Below are 12,555 nucleotides of genomic sequence, written 5' to 3' on the forward strand. Positions count from 1 at the left end.
TCTCTGAGCCACCTCTGGAAGGGTATATTTTAGGGTTTTAAAACATATTTCTTCTCTGTTTTCTTTTGGAAGCAGGGTCTCAATTTCACTATGTAGCCAAGTACGACCATGAACTTCTGGCTCTCTTGACTCCACCTCTGAGTGCGTGTGTTACAGACATATGCCATCACACCTAGGTCACATTGTGCTGGGGATCCAACGTAGGGCCATTTAAGATACATCCCCAGGCCCCTGGCTATGTAACTTTTATTCTCAGTATTAATATTAAAAATTTCAATAGATAAGTCTTGATCTCATCTTCTAAAAAGCCGGCGTTCTCCTGAGCCTTCATTTCCCTGCTTTGGGAATTTTTAGGAAAGGAAAAAAGGGTATAATTTAGTCCATCACCATTCTAGAGGAACCCTTTTTGTCTTTTTGGTTGTGAGCCTAGCCTTTAATGGCCGAACCATTGCTATAGCCCTGTAGGAACCTCTTTAAAAGAAGAGTTTGTTCTATTTAAAACATTTTAGTAAGATCCTCAAAAATCAGCTAAACATGGTGACCCACACCTTTAATACCCAACACTCAGGAAACAGAGGCAGGTGGATCTCTGAGTTAGAAGCCAGCCTGGTCTACAGAGCTAGTTCCAGTACAGCCAGGGGTATACAGAGAAACCCTGTCTTGAAAAATCAAAGACAGAGAGAGAGAAAGAGAGAGAGACTCAAAATATTCTATTCTCTGGAACGAGAAATATTCTCCTGAGTATCATAAAAGTATAATAAATAATAAAAAGTATCGTAAGAACTAGAGAGATGGCACAGAAGTTAAGAGCACTTGCTACTCCTGCAGAGGATTTGGGTTTGGTTTCCAGCAGTCACGTAGGTTGGCTCGCAACTGCCTGTCACTCTAATTCCAGGAGATTCAATATCCTCTTCTCGTCTCTGTGGGCAATCGCACACACACAAAGCACAGAAACTCACAAAGGAATACACACTTACACATAATAAAGTAAATCTATTTTTAAAGTTTCCCATCAGCCAGGTGTGGTGGTACACAACTTTAATCTAAGGGCTTGGAAGGCAGAGACAGGCCCAGCCTGGTCTACACAGTAGTTTCACAGTACAGCCAGGGTTATGTAGAGAGATCCTGTCTCCAAAAACAATAAAATCAAAACTAAAACAAAACAAACAAAAAAACCAAACAGATTAAAAAAAAATAATAAAATAAAAATTTGCCAGGCATAGTGGCACACACCTTTAACCTAGCACTCAGGTGGCAGATCTCTGTGAGTTTCAGGCCAATCAGAATGATATACTGCAACCTTGCCTAACCTTGCCCCTAAAGAAGAAAAGGGAAGGGGGGGGAGAGAAAGGGGAGGAGGGCAAAGGAGAAATAGAGAGAAAGAGAGAGATTTTATTAAGTTCTTACGCCAGTGTCATGTTGTTGCTAGGATCGAGGCCGACTTCTATAACAGTGGTCCCTTCAATGTCCACTTCTTTGCAGGGGGTGGTATTTCGTCCAGTTACCCTACAGGCTTGGTAAAATCCGTGTGGTTTCACTCGACCAGAATCATTGCCCACAAACACCTGTAATACTACCGGTTCATTATGACCTTCCAGCTGGAACAAGAAAATATGTAGCATAAGCACAAGGTAGCATTTTAAATAAGCTCATTATAAACTCAACATTAAAAATCAAATTAAAGGCAGTGGTGGAACATGCCTTTAATCCCAGCATTTGGGAGGCAGAGGCAGGCGGTTCTCTGAGTTCCAGGCAGTCTGGTCTACAGAGTGAGTTCCAGGACAGCCACAACTACACAGAGAAACCCTGTCTCAAAAACCAAAATCAAATCCTATATTTAAAACTGGACTTCATCTAGTTTTAAACATAAAAGAAAATATGTAAACTTTTCTTTTCCTTCCTTTTTGTTTTTGGTGTGTTGAAGACTAAACCCAGATGCTCACAAATGCTAGTCAATACTCTACCCACAATCCAGCTCAAGCATTTTCTTATAAATAAAAACTGCAGTCAGGCCTGGTGGCACAGTACAGACAGGTGGATCTCTGTGAATTCCATGATAGCCAGAACTATAGAGAATCCTGTCTCAAAAAAAAAAAAAAAAAAAAAAAAAAGTATGCAGGGGGAGCTGGAGAGATGGCTCAACCATCAAAGGCCAGGCTCACACCAAAATAAAGAAAAATACTGTACCACTTCTACAATAACTACATTTTAAATTACTTTAAATGTCTAAGCTAAACTATCACAAAATCTATTTGTATAAGCAGATGGGAATAGATAAGCAATTGCTCAGACAGGATACAGATTAGATTACTTGGGATCTGCTACCACCACTGAATTATATTAATGGCAACGTCTTCACCATCAAAGGAGAATATATATGATCAATTATTACTACGGAAGCAGTTTAAGAAGAAAAGCATTTAAAATGACAGAAAAATGAAGTTCAATTCCAAAGACTGCTTCATGAAATCCTGGTCCAGAACATCTATGATCAGATACATGATCATATAAGCCTCTAGCAAAACTCTCATAAATAAATGTTAGTTCATATATAGACTATTATGTCTTATAATAAAAGACACTGAAGCCGTTGATATAAAAAATGCAAGAAAAAAAATTACAAAAATGTCACATCTTTCTGTCCCATTATATTGCATCTCTTTGCAGTAGACTATCATCATCAGACAAATAATTAAAGAAATAAGAAAACATGTATCCATTCTGGCCTCCCTTTACAAAATGATTATGTTTTAGCAGAGAACAGAAAACATGTAAAAAAAAATTGGAATTTTTGTTTGTTTGTTTTTTGAGTGTCTGTTGAGTGAGTGAGTGAGTGAGTGAGTGAGTAAATGAATTACATTGCTCAGGGCAGTCAGTTCATTCATATCATAGTGAGGCAATTAATCTAATACTAATGCATTTAACTGTGTAAGTATTTAAACCAAGCAGAACTTACAGACAAATAATCAGATTAAGAAGACTGACAAAACTATTAAACTATCCAGCTAGACACACACAAAGCAAAACTTGAATTTCTCTCGTCTGTTATGTGTCCTGGATTTGAGGGACTGGTTGCAGATGGATCAGGGTGGTAACACTGATATAAATAAATGATCATAGACAAGTTTCCCAATCCTGAGCTTCAATCATTTCATTCAAGTATGAAATAAACGACAGTCCATGTTTTCAATGATAATATTCTTTATAATAAATACACCAAGTAATAAAAAAACAAGTCAAAGTTCTTAAAAGGTAATTCTGATAACTTTGAAACTCTTATTTTCCAAATTCTTATGTTTTGAGACTGGTACTCCTGGCTGGCCTGGAACTCTCTATGGAGACCATGCTGACCTCCAATTCATGGAGCTCTGCCTATCTCTGCTTCTTTTTTTTTTTAATAATAATTTTTTATGTGCACTGATGTCTTGTGTGTGTACATGTCTATCTGAAGATGTTGGGTCCCCTGGAAATGGAGTTACAGACAGCTGTGAGCTGCCATGTGGGTGCTGGGAATTGAACCCTAGTCTTCTGGAAGAACAGGCAGTGCTCTTAACCACTGAGTCATCTCTCCAGTCTCTGTCTCTGTCTCTTAAATGTTGAAAATTAAAAGTATATGCTTTAGGGGCTAAAGAAATGACTCAGAGGTTAAGTGTTGTAGAATATTAGTTAAAGATGTGCTACATTTGTTTATGCTGTGGAATATTTGTTTAATGATGTGATGTAGGAGGATCATCTGTCTATGTGTTACTTTCATTGGCTAACAAAGAAACTGCCTTGGCTTTCGATAGGAGAGCAGCTTAGATAGGCGGAGTAGACAGAACAGGATGCTGGGAGAAAGAAGCAGAGTCAGGCAGATGCCATGGCTCTCCTCTCCAAGATGGACATAGGTTAGAATCTTCCTGGTAAGCCACGACCTCATGGTGCTACACACATTATTAGAAATGGGTTAATTAATATGTGAGAGTTAGCCAATATCAGGCTAGAACTAATGGGCCAGGCAGTGTTTAAAAGAATACAGTTTCCGTGTAATTATTTCGGGTAAAGCTGGCCAGGAGGGCAGGCGGTGGGAAGTGGTCCGCTGTTCTGTTTACAGAATGGCTGCCCAACGTGGTAACTAACTCCACATAAAACCTAAGAGGGCTTTAAAAGGAATTGCAGACAAAAATATAGAGTTTAACACCGCTTTTTGCTGTTTGCTAGGACGTGCCGTAGAGAGATTTCCTGTTTCAGCAATAGCAGCAGAAAAAAAGCTGCACCGTTTTAAAACACGGCTTCCTGGGCCCTGTCGCCAGTGCAAACTCTGGCTATGGAGCACTTCTGGGCTCAGATATATGTGTGCCCGCCCGGGATTGGGAAGAAAGTACTCTGAGATCAAGCCAATGGCTCAGCGCTCCCCGCCTGCACCTAGACAGACAGTGAAATCAGGCTTAGGCAGGTGGGAGAGCATGGCGAATTTCTGCCACCATACACAGAGATGTTTCCAGGCTGTGCAGTGCTCTGCGTGTCAGATTTGGATGTAACTTGGATGAAAAGAGTTTCTCTGCTGCACGCTCAGTCTCAGAGTTAAACTGCTGACTGTGGCTCCTACCTAGTCACCCCAGAGCTAACAGAAATGGTAGTTCACCATTTTGAAATTGGAGAGAGGTGGAGCCAACATCCAGAGCAGCCCAAGGCTCTGCAGCCTAAAGGCACAAGCAGTTCCGCCATATTGGACTGGGCGTGGCAAGACCAGCAGTACCTGTTTTTGACCTAGGAATGTCACAGCTTAGATTCTTAAGCACTTTGTGATTTAAAAGCACAAAGCAAAAACAGACAATACAATAGGACAGATTCAGACACAGAAGACCTCTAAATGGGTCACAGTGTTGAATGAGTGTATGTAGGCTTGGGAGAGAGAAGAAAAAAGAATATAGAGACTAAAGTTAATGCCTTAAAAGGGGGGGGGGGGTTTAAAGTCTTTAAAGAGACAGAGTACAGATAGTTATAGATTAAAAGAAATAAAGAAAAATAAGCCACGTAAAAATGGAAAATTCTCAGAGAGCCTGGATTCTGTGTATTATTGTGTTTTCTTTAAAATTTTTGACTGTAAAGGAGCTAAGTACAAAGAGACATTTCATTGTATGGGCTGCTAAGCTAAACCACCAGTATATTATTATAAAAGTATTATGACTGCAGAATTTGGGTCTAAGGACATGATGCTTTGAAAAAGAGGTTCTTCTTTTGTTTTCACAGAGGATGAGACCCTGTGGATTGCTTCTATCCCAATATGGTACGATACACGATACCCTCCTGAAAGGTTGCTGTGAACACACTCAAAAAATTACTTCATTCAACTGCCAAGTAAGATGAACCTAGCACACAGGTTTTACCATGAAAGACTTGATTAACAGTGTCCCTATACAGCAGGAAGAAGTTTGGAGAGAAATAACTGCACCCATATTCTCATATATTGTTTATAAATGTTCTTTTACATTTAAAGGGGGATATGATATAGATATGAATAATTTGCTTTGGTATGGATTTTAAGATCAATTTTGTTATATGTATATGTATTTCTGATCTTGAGTAAGGTATTGTGATTTTGTAGCTCATTTTAAAATGTAATGTATAATTAGAAATATAGGTTACTAGATAATCATCAATAATAGTCAAGCTTATAGTCACGTTAGTTAGATTTTCTAGATATACAGAGATATATTTCAGTTAGATAGGCATTCTTCATATCTTTCAAAGACTACAGAATAGGGCATTTAATGTTTTAATAACTTAGGGTTTTCATGACGATGAGACACATCTGCTCCTGGCAGTACCAATCTACTTCAAGAGGAAGATGGGCATCGAAGAGGCTTCTTATGGAGTTTGACAGCCATTTGGGCAAGAAACTGCTCTTGCCTGGACTGTTGCATAAACTGGACATAAAGAACCTGCAGAGAGAGGACTGCTGAACTTGTCTGAAGATGAGATGGTCTTTCGGGGTTCCTGATTTATGAAAGAGTCTACGAGACATTCTGCAGGACACAGCAAAAAGTGACTGAACTGCCTTTGAATTTTCCTGCTTCATGGAAATGTCTGCTGGATACTATGGGCCTGTAGGCTGAAGATGGATGCCCCAACAGTACAAAAAAACTTTGGGTGACTGTCCAGACAGCGAGATGTCTCTGTCGTTTCTAGAATTTTGAAAGTTGCTTATTTCTTGTTTACTTAGGTAATATTATATCCTTCTGGAGTCTTTGATGGAGTTGAAGAATAGTTAGTTATAGTTTTCCTTAGTTATGATAAAAGATAAAATAGATATAAATATTGTAACTGTAATTCTTGCTTTATAAACTGTTTTGTTATATGTAATTTTGCTATGTTAAAGTTAAAGCCTTCCTTTTTGTTTACACAGAAAAGGGGGAAATCTGTTGCTTTCATTGGTTAATTAATAAAGAAAACTGCTTGGCCTGATAGGTCAGAACATAGGTAGGCGGGGAAGACAGAACAGAACTATGGGAGAAAGAAAGCAGAGGCAAGTAGACGCCATGGCTCGCCTCTCCAAGATGGATGTGGTTTAGAATCTTCCAGGTAAGCCATGACCTCGTGGTGATATACAGATTATTAGAAATGGGTTAATTAATATGTGAGAGTTAGCCAATAAGGGGCTGGAGACAATGGGCCAGACAGTATTTAAAAGAATACAGTTTCTGTGTAATTATTTCGAGTGTAAAGCTAGCCTTGCGGGAGCCAGGCGGGACGAAAAGCAGGCCTGTCTGCCTCATCACTACAATGATGCAAAGATGTACTGCGTTTTTTTTTAATATTTAGTATACAATGTTCTGTCTGTGTATATGCCTGCATGCCAGAAGAGGGCACTAGACCCCATTACAGATGGTTGTGAGCCACCATGTGGTTGCTGGGACTTGAACTCAGGACCTTTGCAAGAGCAGACAATGCTCTTAACCTCTGAGCCATCTCTCCAGCCCCTGTATTGCATTTTTTATATTGCATTTGTTTAACATTGTGAAGCTGTATGCCTGCCTAAAACACCTGATTTGCCTAATAGCTGAATGGCCAATCACTAGGCAGGAGAGGGATAGGCGGAACTGGCTGGCAGAAAGAATGAATAAAATAGAAGAGAGGAGGGAAGAATAAGAAAAGAAGAAGAGGATCCCAGAGGCCAACCACCCACTCGCACAGTCAGTAACAGAGTAAGAGAGAGGTATATAGAATTGAGAAAGGTAAAAGCCCAGAGGCAAAAGGTAGATGAGATAATTTAAGAAAAGCTGGCTAGAAACAAGCTAAGCTAAGGTCGGGCATTTATGAGTAAGGATAAGTCTCCCTGTACTTATTTGGGAGCTGGGTGCGAGCCCCCAGAGGGGAAAGAGTTAAAAAAAACTGTTCTGTTGCTCTTCCAGAGGTCCTGAGTTCAATTTCCAGCACCCACATGGTGGCTCACAGCCTGGCATGCATTTGTATATATGAACAGAACACTCATATATAAAAATAAATAAATGAATGGACGAATGAATGAATGAGTAAGCAAACAAACGAATGAATGCATATGCTACAAGTCTGGTTAAGTTCTTAGTAATTTCTGCTATGTTTCTTTGCATTCACTTTAAAATTTCTTCTTAAATATTTTCGGATGAATCTATCACTACCAAACAAACAAGGAAAATAAATGATGAACTGCAGATATTTTTTTTCTTTTCAGAACATACTTTCATCTTTCTAACTAAAATTTAACCAGGCATGTTGGCTCATACCTGTAATTCAAACACTCAGGAGACTGGGGCAGGAGGCTTGCCATGAATTCAAGGCTGGACTGAACTATACATAATGAGTTCCTGGGTTATAGTAAAATATTAAAAAACCAAAACCAACCAGCTAAACAAACAACAATTCAAATATTATCTAAATACTATTTGGCTCATGGCCCAATTAGACATTTGTTTTCTATTATACTGAGCTAACTAATAATTCTATCCTTCTATTCCAGGAAGCTTTTTCTGATGTTAAAATAATAAAACTGAAGGAAATTCCTCACATACATATGTATTATTTTTACTTATTCATTTATTTGATGGTTGTGTGTGGGGAACATGTATATGGGCATGTTTGTGCCATGGCATGGGTGTGTGGTGGTCAGGACAACTAAGTAGAGCCAGTTCTCTTCGGGTTCTGTGAATAAACCTTTAACCACAGTCATCTCATGGGCCAGTCTTCAGACATTACAAAATAAAATGAGTACCTTCACCGTTGGAAACCCTTGCTGTGTTCTATCTTTTACTGAGCCTCGGCTGCCCTCTGTCAGGTACCGAGCTCGGTGCTGGGTTTCAGGCTGTACAACTATCTTCAGCTCCTTCCCCTCACTTTTAACAGGATACTGTCCACACAACATAGGGCTCTTCTTTACTCCAGCTCCCTTTTGGTTGTCCAATGTTCTGAGAAACCAAAGCACAACATGGGAAGAAAATATCAGAAACAGTTTTCTACGAAAGCTACTTAAAGGAAGAAACAGATGGGCGATAACATAGAAAATAACTGTTTAGATTATTGATAAAATAGAATACACTCTAAAGGAAGAAACATCCTATATAACCAAAGTATCTTTAAAATATTTTTGAGCCAAGTATAACTAAATGCCATGAAAAAGAAAGCTGGAAAGGGAAATGAAAAAAAAACTGTTGGGTGATAGAAGGAAAACAATGCAATAATTTGTTTTCACACTACAATTCAGTTAAAATGAAATGTAAAAATCACACATGAATTTTATATAAAACTAAAGATCATGATTACTTTTTAAATCAGATTTGCAAAGCAAAAAGAAAAAAGGGAATGGTAAGAACTACTAAACCAGCATACAGAAGGCCTAAAAGACTGACAATGGAGGTATATGTTAATCATTAATCAGAAATATCTTTTTGAATCTCTCAGTAAATCAAAATGAGAAATTTATAATAAAAAAAAGTGATTCAACTTTTATTGGGAAATGAGGTTTACTTTAATAAGTGTGAATTTTCAGATTATTTTTATCTGTGACTGGTTAAGTGGTAAAAGCTCAAAAAAAATCTTATCTGAACTCTATCTATAGCAAAGGTAATTTTACTTTTTTTTTTTTAATTGTGGAAGCTTTGTTTTGTAGGGTTTTTTTTTTTTTTCTTGGTACCTGGAGGGACAGCTATGGGTGCTAGGAACCGAACTCTTATATTTTTTGGTTGTGAGCCTACCCTTTAACGGCTGAGCCATCCCTCCAGGCCTGTTTTGTAGGTTTTTGAGACAGGATCTCAGATATATCCCAGGCTGTCTTCAAGCTGCTCAATAGTTGAGGCTCTGCTGCCCCACCTACCTCAGGCACATGCCTGGTTCTAAGACTATTTTAAGCATTTTTTTGTTTATTATGTAATAGCCAAATTTGTGATTAGGGCTTCTAATGAAGTAGCTAATGCAATGCAAATACCTGATAAAAATAAGCAGAATAAAATCATACACACACACAACACTGCCTACCCCCTCCAAGAAACTTGAAGTAGATTTAAAATCATCCATGTATGTTCTTGAAAAGTCAGGGCCTGTCATTCTTTTTCACTCACAATAAAGTAACTGGGTCCCAAGAAGAATAATATGATTTTTAAAACAAAGAACAGCTTTAAACCTGACCCCATACTTTACCAATCCAGGTAAACCAAGCTGTTGTTCAACAGTAAGAACAAAGGAAAAGAAGGCAGTCACTCACTAAACAAACTACCCAGGAAAGGGGCAGAAGTGTGGGGGAAAGGATAGCACTGATCCAGAATTCAGTAGCAAGGGAAACTTCACATAGGATGTTTGCTGATGAAGGCAAACAGGAAGAAGAAATGGACAAGGAAAGCAAAGGGGAAAAGGAGCTTCTATAATAAGGAGATGGGCAAGACCAGACCTAAACTGGACAAGAAATGCCATTCACGTAAGTCTGACACAACTAAGTCAAAGATTACCTGTATATGTAAGTCATTTTAAAAGCCCTAGAGGAATGAATCTATGAATAAAAGTACCAGTCTAAAGCCAGAACAATGGGGGCAAGAAATTTGTTTGTTTGTTTGTTTGTTTGTTTGTTTGTTTTAGAGTTCTGAGTGAATTCAAATGTTTGGTTTGAAGAGTATACAATGTTTTAAACACAAGATTCTATAATAATCTGTTTGTATTCATCTTATTACCAAAGGGGAAAAGGTATAGTGAAACTATGAAAATATATCCCACACATTATATATATATATGTATATATATATGATATATGTCATATCATATATATACATATATATAAGAACTAAAAGAAATAGCGTAATAATAACAGCAGTTTACATGAGTGACTGAATTATAGGTTATTTACTTACTTTCTTGTATTTTTCAAATATTTATAGTTCATATATATTAGTCATAATAAATAATGATAAATTTTAGACTGAAATACTAAGAAAATTTGAATGATGACAACTAATTTTGTCAGCTGTGCTTTTTATATTTATACCAGTCAAGCTAGTATTCTAAAAGTAAATAACAATGATTCCTGTAAAGTATCTATATTTGTTGAATTAATATGTATGTACTAAAAAATTAAATATTTAAATACACACACACTAAAAAAAACACAAGTAATATAAAAATTTCTAAAATACTGAAAAAGGTTCTGCTTGCCTGCCTTCCTTCCTTCCTTCCTTCCTTTTTTTGAGAGAGAGCTCTAACTACACAGCCCAAACTGGTCTTGAACTCACTACAAGTCAGGCTGGTCTCCCTCTCAAAACCCCACTACCTCAGCCTCCCTTTTGCTGGGTTTTCACAAATTTACCACCTACAATGCCTGGCCCAGAAATTATATTCTAAAATTCTCTTTATTCTCTAGGTTTAAATGAAAAAAATGGAAAACATGTATATTTATATCTACAGACACATTAAAACAATGAAAAGATCAACTAATTCTTAGAAGAGTAGCAATTCAATTTGTAAATTGTTAAGGTAAAACATTAGAAAAAGGAAGCAAGCAGCAATTCATTACATGAGGGATTAGTTGATTGATTTTTGCAGGCTAGACATCAAAGCCAGGTGACATCTAAATGACAACTACCACAGACAATGTCATGTGTCATGTTCTACATAGAAGTCTTAGAATGACATTCAGGTCCTTCGTGCTAGATATTCCTACAGGTTGCTATGTTATAAAAATAATCTTCACTATAAAAAGGCCTAAAATGACTTTCAAATGCACATGATATACCTAGACTTCTAGAACTTTAGATGAAACTGTGCTGTTGATTCTCAGGACAGTAGTTGAAAAATTTAAGAATGATATGGTCAGCAATATTTACAAACAAGCAACTTTTTGAAAACAGATATTTCCTAATAAGCTCTAATTTTTTAGTTGTAAAAGTAATTGTCTTTCTATCCATCAGTTATCAAGACTTCCGGCATCATGAAGATAAATAAACTTCTATATGCAGCACACTTGAAAGTTCATTTAATAAATATTTAGCATTACATAAACTGCAAATTCTTGTCACCTCATATTGAAGACTATGTTACTTATCTCTCAGAGCATTTCAAGTTTCATGTTTCTAATATCTTTCTCATCATTGGAAAAATAGGCAATTAGCTCCAACTACAGATTAAGAATGGTTGTCCATGTATTTTACATTTAGTTTCGTCTTTTCCTCAAAATATTTCTTATAAATTCAATTTTTAAACTTCTTCATCATTTCCACATACTATTGTCAAATAATTTTCCATTACCTAAGAAGATGGGCATTTCTTCTGCTGCTTGATGGAGTTTCTGCTTCATGAATTATTTCATAAAAGGTTTGTCTTGACCAATGTCACTATACTTTCCCTGGTAACCTCAAATCATTTCTAAGATATATCTATCATACAAAAGCAGAAGCAGAAAAAAGCAGGTCAGGAAATCTCTTCAACCAGCAACAGTAAATCACTGTTTGATGCTGGCCATCCCCAAGTCCAAACTTTACTGTTCTTCACTGGTAATTTTAATAATTATTTCAGTACAAATAGGAAAGTATCTTTCTCTGAAAATTTATAAAGACTTTTTCCACTGCAGCCCAAATAAGCACACATGCATTTCCTGACATCCACACAACTTTCAGATCTGTACCATCAGTCACACTTCCTCACTTGACTCGGGGTGTTCATCATGTTTCAGAGCCTTAACCTACATTTTATAGTTGAGTAAATACTCCTTTTTCAAGTTCTGGACTATTAAAATGTGACATACTAGGAATGGCCACATTATCTTGTTTGCTTTTGGAAATTGCCTAATCTAGACTTTTTGAAACTGTAAATCATTTAAATTATTTAATTCTAAAGAAGTTTTAAATAAAAGTATAAAGGAAAAAAGTATGTTAATTTTTTTCAAATTAATTTTCAGGCTAGACTATCAGGAAATGAGTTTTATTACGGGTTTTCAAACATGATGAGTATAGACTTAACTAATTCTTGCTTAAATGACTTACGAATTTATAATGCACACAGGGAATTATTTGCGGACATGTTTAATATTTACTACAACAAATATAATACTGAGCTGGATTT

General features: G+C 36.9%; 1 protein-coding gene across 11 annotated transcripts in view; it reads right to left on the reverse strand.

The window, feature by feature from the left end:
- Positions 1-12,555, reverse strand: part of Nfat5 (nuclear factor of activated T cells 5) — an 88,239-nt gene that overhangs the window by 28,325 nt on the left and 47,359 nt on the right. For all 11 annotated transcript variants that reach the window (XM_085681613.2, XM_085681612.2, XM_085681614.2 and 8 more), the window contains 2 exons: positions 8,231-8,423; positions 1,408-1,598 (listed from right to left, as the gene is read on the reverse strand). In XM_085681613.2, the coding sequence (XP_085537739.2) occupies positions 1,408-1,598; positions 8,231-8,423 (384 nt within the window). The remainder of the gene's footprint in view (positions 1-1,407; positions 1,599-8,230; positions 8,424-12,555) is intronic.

Source organism: Myodes glareolus, chromosome 22, assembly GCF_982192425.1.
Source record: "Myodes glareolus chromosome 22, mMyoGla1.1, whole genome shotgun sequence".
Classification (NCBI taxonomy): domain Eukaryota; kingdom Metazoa; phylum Chordata; class Mammalia; order Rodentia; family Cricetidae; genus Myodes; species Myodes glareolus.